At 32.3% G+C, this 18,730-nt stretch overlaps 1 protein-coding gene across 6 annotated transcripts in view; it reads right to left on the reverse strand.

Moving 5' to 3' along the window:
- The window catches only part of LOC118199053 (uncharacterized), a 225,354-nt gene that overhangs the window by 29,720 nt on the left and 176,904 nt on the right, over positions 1–18,730 (reverse strand). For 4 of the 6 annotated variants that reach the window (XM_085825630.1, XM_035370858.2, XM_035370851.2 and 1 more), the window contains one exon: positions 5,808–5,888. The exons of the other annotated variants lie outside the window; for them this stretch is intronic. In XM_085825630.1, the coding sequence (XP_085681756.1) occupies positions 5,808–5,888 (81 nt within the window). The remainder of the gene's footprint in view (positions 1–5,807; positions 5,889–18,730) is intronic. 6 annotated transcript variants of the gene reach the window in all.

Genomic DNA, 18,730 nt, shown 5'->3' on the forward strand with positions numbered 1-18,730 from the left:
TTGGATAGTAAACAGTTTGTAGGATAGTACTGGAACTTTTTTTGTAAACAGCCCAAATACAGATTTAAATTTTGTATATTTTTACTAAAAGATACCAGCTGCCCAGACGGTATAGTGGATAGCGCAGCCTATTGCGGTACCGAAGGGCTCGGAGGCATAGCTGTAATTGTCCGTCCTTTTATAGGAGGTAACAGTGGCCTACCTATTAGGCGCTTCTGCAATAAAGTGGCTACCACTATTGGCCTTATTAGTGACCAAGCATAAGGCGGCTAAGTGACGCCAATGGTGAAAAAACTAAAACTTGTCGCGGGATCAAAGTTATAATACGTCTTATCTCCTTTGATATGTTTCTTAAACAACCTATCTCCTTCAGTAAATTTCTTAAACTGTAATCATGAGTCTACGACCACACATCCAAGAGATACTTAGCTATGCGATCTTTTAAACCGCACTGTATTATCATTAAAGCCACCGAATTATAAACATCGCAGCTTATTCTACATGACTAAATGTATGATGCCGAAATCTAACGAACAGAACTTGCGTATTTTAAAGAAAATAATACAGGAAGCAAACCGAACTTCAGTAACATAAAAAAATACATTTTTATCGTAGGCAGAAAGAAAAACACAATGAGCGTCAAGATTGCTAACGCAGAAGGCAGTGTGTGGACCATCTGTTGAATAATATATTCCATTTGTCGACTTTTTGTTTTTAAAGATGGAGGAATTACCACATCCTCTTTTAATGTCGGAAACCCTGTACAGTCAGATTAGCATGGTTAAACAGCGATTAACATTTCTTTTAAAGTACGGAAATTCCAATAGCAAATAAAACACAACACAGAAAAAAAATAAGGTCGAATTCTCAGACGCTGATATGAAAACAAAGTTATTAACATTTGTGTGATTATTGATGCTAATGTCTTGCAAACTAGTCTCATAATGTATGAAGTACTTCAATCTTAATACAATGACATCTTTTTAATTTGAAATTGCACAATTTCCTGGCAACATTATTTGCCAACAGTTGGTTAAACTGTATAGATTTACGAATTGCAAAATTTTATAAATTTTCACAGTATTATTTAAACACAACTTTACAAAATTATTGCACAAGGATGATAAATTATTCAAAAGCAAAATGCAACTATTTTGCTTTTTCCGTTTTTTTCCCCGCAATAAAGTGCCGTGGTACGTGGTAAATTTATATTTTTTATGCCTACGAGGCGGGTATATCTTTGAAAATTTTTGGTGAATTTTTATTCAGTATTAAAAATATTCAAGAATTACAAGCATTTATAAAATATTAATTTATAAGGTATTTCTCCCGCCTTCCTAGCATGCCTTCGTGGTGTGGTGGTCTGCCCGCTGGGCGCGTATTCCAGAGGTCCGTGGTTCGATTCCCGGCGAAGGCGTTGCTCGTTTTTTACTTCTCCAGCTTTAAAATTACCTAATGGTTTGAGTACGTAGAACATGATATTTAATAAATAAAGGTAACACATAAAACATTAAAAAACACCTTTTAGGACGTAATTTAAAATGTAAAACATTTCAGGTGTTTTCAAAAAATTTTTGAAAATTAATTTGATATATTTGGAAAATTGATAGCATATCCATTTAAACATGTTTCCGTTCCTTCTTCATTTACAACAATAATTACAATGAAGAAAATTCTACAAATTTAGCATGTGTTTAAAATGCTTACACCTGCCTTACGAAGGGAACGACATAAAACAAGCAGCAAAACAAATTGCTGATTTTTGCTTTAAAGGAAAAAGGAAAAAAAAAAAGCACATTTTTTTTGGTCACAGATGAAAACATATTTTTGCTTATATTTCGCAAAGCTGAAAAAGAATAATCGGATATCGTTCCAAGACAAAAATCAAACAGAATATTCTTTACCCAGAACAAAACAAATCCAATCACTATGTAAAGAATAATCAATTGTTTAGAGAATAAAGGGTGATGACTAGTACTGGCGAATGAAGTCTGCATTTTTTACCTAAATGAGACTAATTTATTAACTTGCTTTCAAAAAGCTATCGCTTTACTCATGTCTATGTTGAATGATGAAAACAATGTCGCTTTTCTTTCGTAGCATCACTTTTATAGCCCAACGTCATCAAATAGCGGCACCTCTCATTTACATGCCAACAGCGAGAGATATTTAGGGTAAGTTATTGAGCTTTCCTGACGGTGTCAGAAATGGAAAAAAGCTTCGATTTTCGATTAATTACATTGGTGGGCCATGGAAAAATTACTGTTATGACGGTAACTACAATTTATTGATGTAGCATAGGTTACGTGCCCACGCAGCGAAGAAAAACGAAACATAATAATATATATTACTCGGTAAATTAGGATAAAACAAGAAAGTGGGGTTCTCGAAACAAATGAGTTGGATTTTAACAATTTTCAATATAATCTGATTGTTATTATCGTATTCAACCGAATAAGACAGCTTTTTTACTCTGAAATGTTCTTTCAGAAACAACAATGTTCTCATATAAGCCTTAAAATTTACCACAGACTCGTTCACTAAGCGCTCTTAAAATTTACGTTAAAAGAAAGATGCTTAAGTACAAGTACTGTTGTGCCTTCAACTATGCGATTACACCCCAACGCTGCACAATCGTAGAGGAGCTTAACATGAGTATTGCAGCGTTTGTTGGCGGTATATTTTTACTAGAATTTTTTTATCAACATTATGGTGATATTATACTCGAGATAACGAATAATTTTAAAACAGTTTAAAATTTCAAAGCAAATTATTATAATTAATTGTTTTTACATGCCTTAGGCTTGTAAAAACTGCAGTCAACGTTTTCATTTTTGTTCTCAGCTGTCCTTACCAGCGTTACTCTCAGTTCACAATTTGCACTTGAAACCACGCCACATAATCTTCTCTCTACACACATGTTTAACACGCACTAAGCAGGAACTAGTACTAAGTATTAACTATCAATTCATGTATTAGTTTTGAATTTGTGATATTGCCATACTTCTATACTATCATCCATCGCCTAGGCGGCGATTCTTATTTTCGCCCAAAATGTTTTAGAAATGGCGTGCAACTTATACTTCCATGCAGCCTATACACGGTAAATGTAATTACTAAATTTACAAGCGCTTAGTGCGTTCATCTAAGAAAGGTCAAGGTTTAGGTTCTAAGTAATATTTATTTTACTTTACGTCTACCATTTACAAAAAATAACCCTTGAAGCGTATTTGGTAAAGAAAGACACCGCAGAAATTCTCAGTTTGAGTCCTGCTGCCCGTAAGCATATTTCACAAGTGCACATCAGCGTAGCCACTGAGGGAGGGGTTTCGAAAAAGGACCAATGAGCTGCTATTGCTCTTGTGACGCTAAATCTTCGTGCATGTGAGCGTATGTTGATTACGTTTTAATTTGCATTTGTTTCGCAGTTATAAATATATGGCGTAATAGTAGAAAATCTCAACTTCAAAGGCAGCTGTGGCAACACTGCAGGGAATAAAACATTTTTATCTCCAGTGTGCGAGACTGTCTATCGAAAATTCTAAAGATACACTGTTTTTAAATATTTTTAGTCCAAACAGGCGTTAGCCCAAATACACTAGAAACGCGTATGTGTGTGTAAAGGAAAAAAAAAAAAAACGCCCCCTTTGGGCGTAATATAAAATCTGAAAGCTTGTAACTTCTTAAGATAACTTTCAGATGCTCTTTTCAAATGTTTGTATGCAAGTTTTGGCAAAATCAGTCTCTGTGCTTCTCTTCTAACTTTTTCTTTAATACGTGATAATTTTATAATTTAATTATTTTGCAAGAGAATACTTTTAATATGTTAAGCCCATATAGTAAAGTTGTAGAAAATTACGCTTACCGAAAAAACTAAAACAGCAGGCTTGTTTAATATGTGTGTCAATCATATAATTGGGCAACATGCTTTACTATAATCAAAAATACTTACTTAAGAGGATGTCGTAGACAGAACGTAATGAATGCAAATTAAAATTTGATCCGTTAATTTATCTGCCGTGTAAATGCATTAATAATAAGGGGCACGAGAAAAATATTTTTCTTCTAGGAAAACCTACAGCTAAAAAAACTGAATTTAGTTTTAAAAAATGGATTTTAAACTTCAACAACAACTAAGGGAAAATATCGCAAGCATTTATGTAATTATAACCTAAATTAGTGCATATGATTTAGGTTTTATTCCTCCGAATATGTATTTTTCGTTTTTTAGCCCAAAGCGCGTTAGCCCAGAAGGGCTATTAATTTTATTTTGGCATTTTGCGTCGATCCACTTTCTGCGTTGATTGACTTTTCAAACTGTTGCCATCAAATGTTAGTGCCCTGTATTATATTTAAAGAAATTAAATAATGACGAATCCGCATCTCGCATAGTGATAAAACAACGATACCTAGAGCCATCCAATTTTCAATAATGTAACCCATTACGAAATATGGACATCTGAAAGCCCAAATATGGAATTTGTTTCATTATATATTTCATATTTTGTCAGATATTAAAGAATGTTTTATTAACAAAGTCAACGATTTCAAAGCGAGCAATGGCAACACTGTACGGAAAAAAATATTTTTATCTCCAGCGTGCGACACTGTGTATCAGAAATTCTATATGTATGCTTATTTTAAAATTATTTTGTGATATTCCTGTTGAATTGAATTTTATGGTTTAGGTGTGAAGAACATGATATTTAATGAATAAAGGTAACACACAAAATGTTTAAAAAACGACCCTTTGGGACGTAATGTAAAATCTGAAATTTATTTTATTTTAAATTAAGAACTTTAGTAATGAATGGTACTGTAAATAAAAGAATAAATATCGCGCTATTAGAGAATGAACTTTATTATTTGTGGCAACGGAAATCTGCCTGGAAAAAAAAAAAAAAAAAAAACCTATAATGTCACCTAGTTGGAATGAAATCCTAAGTTTCGAAGAAAAAGATGCGCTTTGTATCTCGCCATCTGAGGGATCCTCGCTCGTCCGTATGTTCCACGTGCAGAAAAATACGACGCGAAAGAAACCACTCCACGATGCTGGGGGCTTAGGCAGAAAATATTTTCGGGAGGGAATATGATGCTTTTTCAGGGAAAGACTATGGCGTGTTTTGTTTGCAGTTTCACTAACGGTTGAATACAGAGTTTTCTGGAAAGATTTTAAACCATATCTGTTCTACTTAGGCTGAAAAAATAACTATGTCCACAGTTGGGTGTCCTTATTTAAATAATACATTAATTCTGTCTCGGATTCGACTATCGGATAAAAGCGCTGGCAGAGCGAAATTATCGTAACTTTTTTGTTACATTTTCTACAATTGGCAAACCGCCCTCAAATGTTTCAGTTCAGCTCAGCTCAGAGATTTCGTTTTGTATTTGATAACCGAACAAAATAATACATAATAGACTTCACTTGTTACAAGCCACGGAATAAAGAACTATTAAATTAAATATTTTATTGCACAAAAAGGTATTAAAATAGCATCTAATTAAAATAAATACAATATTACAGCATTTACAATTCCAAATTAGTACGTTTCATGAAAAATAAGATTTATTTCATGTTATTATTACTGTTGCCAAGCAGAGTATTAGAATCAAAGCCGTCAATGAAATTTTAAATAATTACTGCGATCCCGTCTCCAAAATAGTAAGAAATAAATGGGGAAATAAAGTGCAAGTGTTAAAAAAGATAAAAATAAACTTTATCCAGGGAAGTTTGTGAATAAAGAAAGAGGAAGAATAAGAAAAAAGTTGAAATTTCGGACAGGGGTAAGAAATTGATCAATACACACCAGAGTCCCATGGTGTTCGGTACGATTCGAGTAGGGCATCACAGCTCCGGAGAGTATGGCACATTTCAGAGTCAAACATGTCTAAAATAATAACCGAAGCTCTGGTTTTATGTTTACGTAAAATATATGGATACATCACATTTTTATTAAAAACAATTATAAGAAAAAGATGAAAACATTTTGAAAACATGTTTTTAAAATTAAACGAATGTTTATTTAGCAGTGGCGGCTTTTTTTTCCTTAGCACATGTCTTATTAATATTTTGATTTCATTATGATCTCTCAGCTTTTCTTTAAAAATGATGAATTCACATCAATATATTTTCTCCGGAAATAAAAAGTAAATAATCATCTCAAAAGTTAAGTTTAGATTTTCATTGAATGCACATTCGAACTTTGTTTTTCTTTGCGTAATGTCTACGTTTTCGAACTTCGTTTTTCTTTGAGTAGTATACCGTTACTTGGATGCGTTTCTAAATATTCCGATGCATAAAAAAATGAAACAGAAAAAGCTTATGTTAAATGTTTTTTATTAATCTTAAAATATTATTTCCTTCAATATTATCAAGAATTCTTAAAACTTTTAGCAGCAGTAACTGATACTTTACTTGTAGAAATTAGCTGCATATTTTACTAAAATTTGTAACTACCTTAAAACATATTCGAATGCTAAGGTCAGTTTTGTCAAAACAAATCTAATATTACTTGAAAAGTCTAAATTCAGATGAATGATCTCATATCAATTTTTAACGAAATTTTCATCGCGATTTTAAAAATAGAAAATATAAATTTTCAGAATGACTAGTAGGTTTTATTAAATTGCTAATACGAACAATAATATTGGGATCATTAACTTTCATTTCAGACAAAAAGTATTTATACCGTTGTCTGTAATGTTACACAATATTGAAAAGTGAATTTTGCAGTAAATAATTTGAATTAATTAAGACATATAAAATAAAAATTTGTGGACTATTTTGAAATATTAGAAACACTAATAAATATGCACTAATCACTAAATTAAAATGAAAATAACGTTTGTAATTATATTATACTACAGGAAACAAAATCTTTGGAATAAAGTTGCAGTCAAAAGAACATGTAAGGTTAAAAAAAAGGGCACCATTTTTAATTTTGTTTGTTTGCTTTTTTTTTTTTTTTTTAATATCAACTAAGGTAAAGAACACGAGGACTGTTTTTAATTCTGAACGGTGAGTACGGTTTACTTGAAGCAACTGCAATTTCAAAGAAATTTCCACCATTATCATTTCGTTCATTTTCTCCTCCCTTCGACCATTATCGTTTAGTTGATTTTCTCTTTCCCTTCCTCTTCTGTGGTATCAAAATAATCAATTACGAAAATAAATGACATGTAAATCATGAATTATTATGAAAAGCTGAGAACAATAATATTTCTGATATCACATTTTGGCATCATCTGAAAACATAATTTTAAAGTAATTTCAAATTTTACATAGTAGTAGTTTAGGAAAAATATTATTCTTTATATCATAATAGACAGTGGATTTGAATTTAAGAGACACATTTTTGTATTCAATTATATACTTTTAAAGATGACTGCCACGCCACTGCTATTGTGTAAGTCATCTTCTGTTTATTAAAAAAGTAACATATGAATGGCAGATGAGAATGTAACTGTCTTGTAAAAATAAAGATGTAAGAATATTAAAAACACTTGAAGCAATTAAAAATACATTTAAAATTACACATTTTCAAACGGAAATTATAGGTAACTTAAGACCATTGGAAAAAGAGTAACTGAGAGATACATATGTAAAAGTAAGTTCCAGAAAGCACGGAGTCAGATCAGTTTTAGACTATCGCTATCTATACATTAAAAGAATACCTGCAAAATTTCGTGTTAATACATTATAATATATTTTTTCACTATCGAAAATATAGTTCTTTAATTACAATTTATTTGGTTTTAAAAACTAATAACATTTCCTTCATGTTTCTCAATTAGAAACGAAAACGAAAATAGCAAACACAATAGAATTCATGGGACATAAAAAGAAAAAGGATTAGGAAGCTAAGTATACAGGAATATTACTTTAAGTCAACAGTATTTAAAATTGCTAATAATTAATGTAAAATTTCGATTTCAAACGAAATCCATAATCTTAAAATGTTATTTTATTATTCAAACACACTTATTTCATAAAAGCACCAACGCCTTCAAAATGTCAAAGTTAACGAATTAGTGTTGTTTATTTCTTCACATCACCTACGCATAATGCGTAGGTTGCTTAGTTGACAAAATTATCAAACCCACAAGAAACATAAAATTCACTTCTAAGTTAGTATATCTAAATTTTTCATGATCTAAATTTGCACGGTATCTAAATTTTTAGTCACACAATTTTTCGGAATGTTTAGGAATAAAAAGAATACTTCTTAAAAAATAAAAAATAAAAAAAATAAAAATAAAAAACAGACGAAGCAAACATTACTAGGAAAACGTTCTTTTACTTTCCATCCCTTCAGCTGCAGAAATGGTTCCTCCCTACAGCTGGAATAGTGCGAGAGATGTGAAGTGGTTGGGGAAAGAAAAAAAAATATGAAAAAGTGCCGGAATATGCTATAAAAATAATAAAAATAATAAAAAAAAATGCTGGCTCGTGTCTCGTAGCAATTGAAACGAATTGCATAAACGTTCGTTGAACTACAAATACTCGCATCAAAAATTTCAGAGTCGAGAGGACATAATGATACGCAAAATTAGGTCGTATTCTCGTAATTTTTTGTTACTCGTTACTATTACAAATTGGGTGTAATAACAGTTCTCATTCATTGCAAAACTTAACGGAACCTTTTGGACGTTCTTAAATAAAGCATACTTACGAGAATTATCCAGGCTGAGAGACATGAAGCCTACACAAACCCTCTCGCCCTGCCCGTGTTAGTATATGTACATGCTATCACACACTTTAGAACATTACGGTTATATCATCGTTCTTTTAAATCCTTTTCCATTAAATGTTTAACAAAACTGTTTCAAAATGTATTCGTATGCAGATATTTAGCAAATGAATTTTTTTCTCATAACTTTGAATAGCAAAATGCTGAACCGATATAATGATTTGTGATCGAATTCTGACAGAAATCAATAAACAAAACTTAACATAAACACATGATCTATTTTTCATAATTCTTCTAATGGCATTTAAAATAATGTACGAAATAAAAAAGCAATAAATTCTTCCGCAATTCACATGCGAAGGATAGCATCGAAAGCCAGATCTCGAATTAAAAAAAAAAGGTAAGTAATAGATTCGAAGCGCAACTGAAATGCCATTTCATGCGTGAAGGCTATGGAATAATCAAAACTATCACGCAGGGTCAGTCAAATCACGCGCTCCATTTTCTTTTTCTAAAGCCGGATATCACCTTTCCGACAAAGGGCATGGGCACCGGACATTATCCTCGGCCACGCGACCTTAGGGTTGCCGATCTTAAGTGATATTGCCAAGAGAACGTGGATCGAACTCCATGGTTGAAAAGGAAACAATGGCGGAGAAAGACGTAGCTTTATTTATTTTCCACGCCTCGATATTAGCTTCTTAATCAGCTGGTTTATTATACGTTGCTCTTGCTCCACATTCGTAAAACGGCCTAAGCAGCATCTCGAATTGGTTTCCTATTAAGTACCAGAAAGCGATTCAAATGTCAGGATTTAGTATCTTGTTGATATATATACGCTAATGTAATGTAATATAAGAGTGTGCTGCAGCCCTCCTGACCGATAATAACCGGCATCATGGTTAACGCAGCACACCCAACACAGATTAAAACAAAACTACAGTTAAAAAAGTGAAAATAAAATTCCCAGTCCCCTGTTGCCATTTATAAAGTTCATCAAATCCTTTGCAAATCTAAACTCTTCTCTACGGCATTAGAATTCCTTCATGTTACCATATTTTTACATATATGTAGGTATGGCAACTTAAATTGGATTATATTGACATAATCAGCGGTGAACGGAATTTTAGAACCTATCCTGTGATACTTTTTCAGCGTAAGATACCTTTCGGAACGTTCCATGTGCGCTTCAAGGGAGCAAAGCGTGCAAACACATACGAAAATACCAAAAACTGCAATTGCATTTCTTGTCTGTGTTCAACAAATTTCAAATTGTTCAAAAATTTGTATCTTCAGGACAACCGACTGAACCAATCAGTAATGGATAAAACACTATAGCTTTGTTCAGGCAATGCTATCATAAATAACAGGGCAAAAGTTGATTATAGGACCAATTATACAGAGCTTTATCAATTTAACATGGTGCCTTTTAAAATGAAAAAGAACTAGCTTATATATAAGAAACTGTCGGGGGAAAAACGAAAAAAATATTCGAACTGTTTTACTTACCATTAATGGATAGTCTAATAACAGCAATTAAAGAAGACAACGCATATTAGTCGCAGCAGATATTTTAATGATTTAAAGGCATTAAAATATAACGAAAAATTACGAAAATCTGAGACAGATAATTTATTCTCTGTATGAAATTAGGCACTGGAATGCATGTTACACGTTTCTGATGATTTTAACAGCGCAGCTTCGATAATTAAAGCTACAAATTTTCAAATCTACGACACTGTATATTGTTATTGTTGTTGTAATTTCGCTAATCTGATATCAGAGCAAGCCTGCGAAATTCATCGTGGCAAGGAGACAAGATTGTGCTTGTCGTTGGCAACAGCCTTGGGCACCATACAGGTGACAGTACGATTTTGCTCAATTCTACCCTCCCCCCCGTTTTGAAGGACAGCATGCCGGGGGGACAGTGTGTGCATAAAAATGTATTTAATTTTTTAAATATTAAGATTATGCTGAAAGGAATAGATGTTCATATAACTACTATGAAAAAGGTCTTTTACAAAAGAACAAATTTTCAAATGCATTTATTTGAAAAAAACGAATTATCCGATTTGTGGTTTTGATTCGATGCCGGTAACGTTAAATTTGCTGAAAATCTATTGCACCATATGCAAAAGGTTAATAATAAAGTAATCAATAAGCAAAAGGTATACAGTGAAATATATCCTGTGACAGTAAATTCCCTAATTTTATTCAATACTTCCAGAAAGAAAAATAATATCGGTAATGAAAACCATTTCTCTAAGGCGACTATTTTCGATTTCCTTCATAAATCTATTTACGAAGGAAATCGAAATAATCTCTTACCGTGGTTTATTCTGTCAAAAGAATTTTATTGGATTTATTGAAAACGGCGTATTTGTTTATTTTTTTACATAGAGAAAGCATATAAATGTTTGTACATTTGGGTGATCTGGTTTGTGGTACATGAAAGTTTCTGCGCAGTTTTTCCAAAACGCAAACGTAAGAATTAATAAAAATGAAGCGGGATGTATATAGATAAAAACATCAAAAATCATTTTTATCATGATCAAAAAAAAAAAAAAAATTAGAACAATTTGTATTCCTCAGAACTAGAACAAGAAGTAGGCAGCAAAGACCTCTAACAAAATTCTATGCTATGAAGTAAAAATAATCCAGCCTTCATCCAATTTCAATAAAACACAAAAATGGGTAAAAAATCTGCCAGCCTCTTTCTCTCCTCCCCATAGTTGAGAGTAAAAGCTTTTGCAGGCAAAACGCTAACGTTTTTCAAGCGTTTCCGTGAGATTTATTTTTGGCATCCAGGAAGATAAGAGAAAGCTGAAAGTCGGTTTCGAGTTCAGTTTCACTTAACAGTACAGCGTTATATTTAATTATGTCCTCCTAAAGCGCGACTTTGGGCTCCAAAAACAGAAGCTGTGTGTTAAGAGGAGGGCATTGACTTGGTTGCTATCACAAATACTGATGATGTATCTAGAATTTATGTGCACCAGGTTGTGTACAAGATCAAAGTTCATCTTCCAATTTTCTTTTTCGAATGTTAAGAATTAACAAGGAATGTTCCGAAATACTGTAAAATGATTAACACGTTAATATCTAAGAAATCTTCTTTCTTGCTTCAATAATCAATCATCATTAATTAATACCCATAGATTATTAATCCTTCAAAAGGAAATTTTTATTCGAAATATCCAGCTCATGCAAAATGGCTCGTTCGCCAAGCGATCATTTACTTTATGAATTTTCTCTTTATGTCTTTTATTCACTTACATAAATTTCATGCAAGTTTCTTTATGTTATTAGTCCAAAGGCGCAATTCGCCCAGAAGGACTGGCTAATTTCGTTTTGGCGTTTTGCGTCGATTCACGATAAGCGTTGTTTCACTTTTAAAATTGTTACCACCAAATACTATCGCCCTGTATTATATTTAAATAAATTAAATAATGAACAATCGTCATGAATGTAAGTATGTTTCTCGCACAGTGATAAAACAACGGTATCTAGAGCAATTAAAATTTAAATAAATATTCCATAGAATATGGGCATGTGGAAGCGCTAATTTGAACTTGAAATTTGTTTTATAATCGATTTCGGATTTTGTAACACTTCAACAAATTTTTGAGTAAAAACCTAAACAATTTCAAAGCCAGCAATGGCAACACTGTACGAAAAAAAAAAAACATTTTTATCTCTAGCGCGGGAGACTCTGTATCGGAAATTCTAAAGATAGCTCATTTTAAAATTATTTTGCGGATATTACTGTTGAACTGAATTTTATGGTTTGAGTACGTAAAACATGATATTTAATTTAAAAAAAAGGTAACACAAACGTTAAAAAAACGCCCCTTTCAGATTTTTCGCCAAAATTCGAAAACCTTTCAGATTTTCTTTTTAGTAGCTTTCTTAGTTTTTTTTTTTTTTTTTTTTTTTTTTTTTTCACTTTTTGATGTAGAGATATAGCCACTCATTTCATTCTAACATATCCTAGCTGAAATCCAGGCTTAAAAAAAACAACATGAAGTTCTGAAATTCGAATGGCATAAAAAGAACCATTTTATTATAAGAAATTTGTGTTCAACATAAAGGAAAGGAAGATGAACTCTGATCCTGCACGCAACCGGGTGCTTATAAATTCTAGATACATCATCAGTATTTGTAATAGCAGCCAAGTCAGTATTGAAGTTTTCCTGTTAAAAAGTAGTTACGTTTTTAATAACTTTACAACATTTAAACATTTGAATTTCTGTGACACCTTAAGTAAAGACCGTTAGCCTTTTTTGTCAGATTTTACTTGTACTATAAGACGTAACAAACATTTTAGTTAATTTCTATTTTATCTGTGTTTTTGCGCTACAGACGTCCAGTCAATCGGTCCAGTATTTACGAAGACGTACACTGCGGGGGGGGGAAGGACAGTTTTATATCTCCCGCTCTACTGGGCCGACTGACGAAATTCAACTTGCGGTTTTTATGTCTCGAAAGCGCGACTTAGGATATATATTAGATTTATATATAGCATTATTCTAATATGAGTATTTTGACACAAAATCGGACTTTTTCTGAAATAACATACCAATTTTTTTCCATATTTCGATTCTACGACTCAAATTACGCCAAGTTTTACCAAGTTTTGTAAAATTCGTACAAGTAGTTTTTAAAAAATTATGTCTCAAAATTTTAGCTCCTCAATGTTGAGTTTGGTATATATTTATTAATCTCTCTTTTTTTTCTATTAAACTGATTTGATTCTTCCTTTCACATTTCGAAATTTAGGTTTATCCCAAATAAAATTCACCCAATTTTTATGACTTATTTTCAAAATTTGTATTTTTAAATAATTTTTATAAATTTTTCAAAAAATTTTTGAGTTATAATCTATAAAATTTTTACCAGCATCTTAAAGTAGACGCATTTCCAAGCATACCTGCAAAAAATTACAGTTATTCAAAATTTCCGAAGATATACGTGATTTTATATATTGGTGCGTTTTGAAATTTAGCATATTTGTTGAAAGCGATAAAACATCAAATGTGGTTTAGACACTTTGCGAAAATTATTTGGAAGTAGAAACGCAGTGAATTTTTTTCCGCTCATCCACAATGTAAAAAGGTAGGAACGACGTACCTTTTTCCCCGGTCTGGCATAATGGAAGGGAAAGGCAAATTGGTTGCCACATATTAAGAGGTTCGCCAAGTGAATTATTCTTGGCGCAAAATAAAATAATTGTGCGAAGATAAATTTTTGAATTTCTCCGAAAATTTCGCACCAAATTTTACAAAATTTAATATCTAGGCACAATTTGAATCGAATCGTCGTAGAATCGAAATATGGGGAAAAAATTGGTATGTTATTTCAGAAAAAGTCCGATTTTGTGTCAAAATACCTATGTTAGAACAATGCTATATAAAAATCTCGAAAGTCACGCTTTCGAGACATGAAAAACGCAATTTGAATTTTGTCAATCGGCGCAGTAGAACGGGAGATATCGAACTGTCCCATTCTTTTTATTTTTATTTATTTATTTATTATTATTTTTTTTATGCGCAGTGTACATTCGTCTTAGCGCCAGAAAGTTAAACAAGTATAGCTAATAGCTCTTTAGGTTTAAAATTATATGTTAACTAAAACGTTTCTTCATATTAATATATGTTTGATAATGTTTGAGCATTGCTACACTCTTACCTTCTAAATGATGTTTTCAAATCTGAGTTCTGCCTGGGTTACAGAAACTTATAATTTTTCTTAAAAATGAGTTGGAGATTAAGAGCTTTGGGGATGCCAGAAATGTCCTTTTCTCATTCTCTATGCCAACAGCAATAATGAATCAAGGAATAATTCGTCTGTGATTGTTACAGTAATATTTAAAACCGGAAACCCGAAAAAGCATTAATATGTGAAACTTTATTTCATAATGTAAAATTTTTAACTCTACTCTTATTTCTGTTGTAAAAAATTATGGCATGTTGTTTTAGTTTTAGTCACCAATACTTTTATAACCGTATATATATTATTGTGCTATAAAATACTCCAACTTAACATTTACATTTAGATTTTAATCCTCTATCGAGTAATAAGCTGGATCCAGAATTTCATAATTCCACACTTTTCAACACGTTCAAATGACCATTCAACGGGAAAAATAAATAGTCCAGAGATAACACAGCTTTTCATGCATTCAGTTTGTTATCACTATTGAATTTGTATTTTCTTATAAGAAAACATTGTTTATTTCTCGGCTCTGCTTTTGCATTATGCATCAATCACATAGGCATAATTATAAATCCATTTATTTATATAAACTTTTAACATAATTAATAATCACACTTGGCGTTTCAGTAAAATATTAGCTATATCTACGTTCAGTATACATTTAACATGACTGAGGATTTTTTAATTTCATTTTAAGAGATTGAAAATAATCTCATTTTGTATGAAAAAGGAATCGCACGCTCAGTTTTACGTCAGAATTTTTATTTTGGCCTTCTGTGAAAGACCACATGGCGCAAAATGTTCTTTCATCACTTCCTGACCCTCTCTGCGCATTATCTCGAAACTAAACAAGCGTTCTCTTCCCTCCCCCCTCCAGCTCAGTCCCTACAAATTCCGATGAAGATTCCATGAAATGCCTCCAACAGCAAGAGGTTACCCTGAAAAAAGGCCTCTACACTTATGACCCACAGTAACAAAAACAATGTGATGCGGCTGCTCCCTGGGTTAAATTAAAGCATCTAAGACAGCAGCGGAAGGAGCCTAAGCAGAAAAATTAAATAATAGCAAAACAGAACGGATAATAACTCCGGAAACGAAAATACTAGAACACTTAACTTATGAGTCTTATTTGAATGAAGAATAACTGCGTATTCTTGGCTGCCACATGTAATTTTATTTGAATTTTTTAATTATTTCATTTAAATTTTGAGGTCTCATATAAATGATACGCGGGAAAGAACTTATAAAGGACAAAATAAAAAAAAATGTGGTTCTGACATCTTTATACAAACAGCGGATATTAATTTAGGTTGTTTGTCAGAATAAATGTTTGTAAGAATATAATTTATAATGGCATCAGATGCTTATCCTTTTCTGCATATACATTATATTGGATTTCTGTTACTTTAGAATAGGTATTTCAAAATGTTTCTCCCAGAGCATTGCTTTCAGTGTGTATTTTCTCACAAATAATGTCACAAATAATAAACTATCGCGTACCGACTGCTGCACAGAGAAGGTCGAATTCTGTAATTTGCGGAAATCTCCTAATTTTCTTTGTACTGTGATGGCAATACACGTCAGATCGTAAATGAAGGTATAATCGCTGTGACTGCGAACTGTCTATTTTAAAATTGTAGAGGTTATATTGTGCTAAAGACGTGGAAATTATGCAGCTCCCTTGCCGGGACTCGAACTATAGATTGTCGAGTGTGCTTCCAGTTCCCCCTCGAAGGCATGCGGAAAAGGAGGGAAAAAATATCGTATTCACAACCCCTTTTAATGGGCGACTGGCGATAAGGAGACCCAGTCGCCAAATCTTGGTTGTGACGAATTATCGTCCGCCACCTTTTAGTTCGGGCGCCAGTGTAGAGGCATTAAAATTGCTTATACTGGAGACATGAGAAATGTGCAGTGCTCTCTCCGGGACTCAAACTTCGGGTCTCCCGAATACGCGTCGAGTGTGCTTCCAGTTACACCACGAAGACAGGCGGAAAGGTGGGAGAAAATACCTTATAAAGTAACGGACTACAAGTTACAGGGCAAACCTTTCGACCTCTTTGAAAATAACCAGTATTTCTCATAACATAAACAAACATCGGTATTAAACATGATCTCTTTAAGACGACAACCACCCAAAAAGACCGAAATAATCTGGAATAGTAGATGGTCGGCTTAAAGACAATTCTTTGCATTTTATAATTTATTTATTTAAATTATCTAACTCGATTACTACTGAAAATTTCTTTTAGGTTTGTTATGCATTTTATTTGGATTGACATGAAATCTGACATGAAACAGTTTTCTCATAGATGACAATAATATGACAAACATAAAGAATTAAAAAAAACTGTATGATAAGTTAAAATATAAATATTAACCTTATATTTTTTCCCAATAGGAAGTACTTAACCTTTTTTTCATTATAAATGCATATATTTCTATCTTCTAACCGATCAAATCGTTAGTAATTATCTCTAACTTAGAGGACCGGATTTTAGTTTGAATTATTTTTAACTAAACGAAATTTATTAAAAGGCATTTTCTACATTTCATTTTCTTTCGGTTTGTTAGAAAAGTGAACTGATTTTATGATTGGTTTCTTTCACTGAAACTAAATGAAAACATTTTACAGAGACAATAAATTAATTGAAAAGTACGGATCGAAGTATTTTATTTTAAATGTAATACAACTAAAAAAATGGATTTTGATTTTTCGCTTTTCTTAGGAAAGGTAAAAAAGTTATAAAACGACTTAATATATTTAGAAATTAAAGAATTTATAAAGCTTTAAATAATTCACAAATAACAGTTCATATCAGATATATCAGAACGTGTTCTACAATAACATAATGGGTCTTGCCACTAAAAAAAGATATCAAACGGAATAACTATTAATTTTTTAAATAAATACAGTAGAACCTCTGTTGACGGACAGACCAATTTAGAGGACCCTCCCCATAAATGAACAGGGTTGAATATCGGGACTTTTGAAGTATGAGATTGAATACTCCCATTTAAAGCACACCCCCTGATAAGCCTTGGTCTCGTGAGTATCCGTTAATGGAAGTTTTGAGTGTAATGCGTGACAAAGTTTAAATTATATAAAAGCCTAATGCAGCATATATAAAAATAAGATCATATACTTGGTTTTAGAGCATACGCAGATAAAAATAAATTTTATTTCAATTGAAAGAGAAATCGATGGCATTTTCAAGGGAAAAAATATAGTTAAGAATTTCATCGCAACCACCTTCCTAAGACAATCAGTATTTCTAAGGGGGGCAGACTAGTATTTCTAAAAATAAACATCAGCAGTATAAATAAACATGAACACTGAACAATATTCTTTCCGAAACGACCACCTTCGTATACGACCAAAAAATCTACAACAGTGGATGGTCGCTTTAGAAAGAGTTCAATATGCATTAAACACGTGCCCGTGAATTTTTACTTCCTTTTACGAAGTAAAGAAAGTATTGTAATCGCGAAAAATTTCAGGTATTTATTTAAACGGAAATATCCATTTTGACCGCTTTGGAATCCGCCTGAACGATATTTCTCGTTCAGGTGAGAAACACTCGAACAATGTTTTTGCGTGACAGCTGTATGTACAAACAGAATAAAGGTCTCTTTTCTTCAAAACGGATTTAAAAATGAACTTGAAATGTATTCAGAAGAGATTTTTCTCGTGATGTCTGTATGTACGTATGTATGGTATCTCGCACAACTCAAAATGAGTGGCCTCAGAACGTTGAAATTCTGTATATGGGACTGCTATAACATGTACTTGTGCACCTCCCTTTCTGGCTGCAATCGGCAGCACACATTGTGTTTATATATATATATACATATATCGGCAGCCCCAATAGAGTGGGTATGTTACTCGACTCAGTGAGCTTAGTTTATTCTTATATGTTGGTAGTTAATGCCTTTTTTGCTTTAAAAGAGATTGAATTATGTTATTCTCATGTTCCGGCTGAGGCGTTTATGCCTATAATTAATTTGCATGCATACGATTATCAATAATCTAAAAGTTGTTTAGTTGCGACTAAGCCTAACGGAGCAGCTATTTGTTTACATCTGAAACTTAGCAGACTAGTGAATTAAGTCCGTATCTGCACCATCAGTGTCTTTTTGCCGATTGGGACCAAAAGTAAACTTTCAGTTTTGTGCACCGAAAAATCTGTTTACTGTATTTGGTTTTTTACGTTTTTGTATATTTTACAATTTTTAATGAAGGATGTTTTGAGTTTTTATTTATTTTTGCCTTGCGGGCAAGTAAGAACTGAAATAATTGAGAAATAGACCTTTTATGAAATTCGAGG

This window comes from Stegodyphus dumicola, chromosome 10, assembly GCF_044657685.1.
Source record: "Stegodyphus dumicola isolate Sdum_Otavi_A_Nest chromosome 10, ASM4465768v1".
Classification (NCBI taxonomy): domain Eukaryota; kingdom Metazoa; phylum Arthropoda; class Arachnida; order Araneae; family Eresidae; genus Stegodyphus; species Stegodyphus dumicola.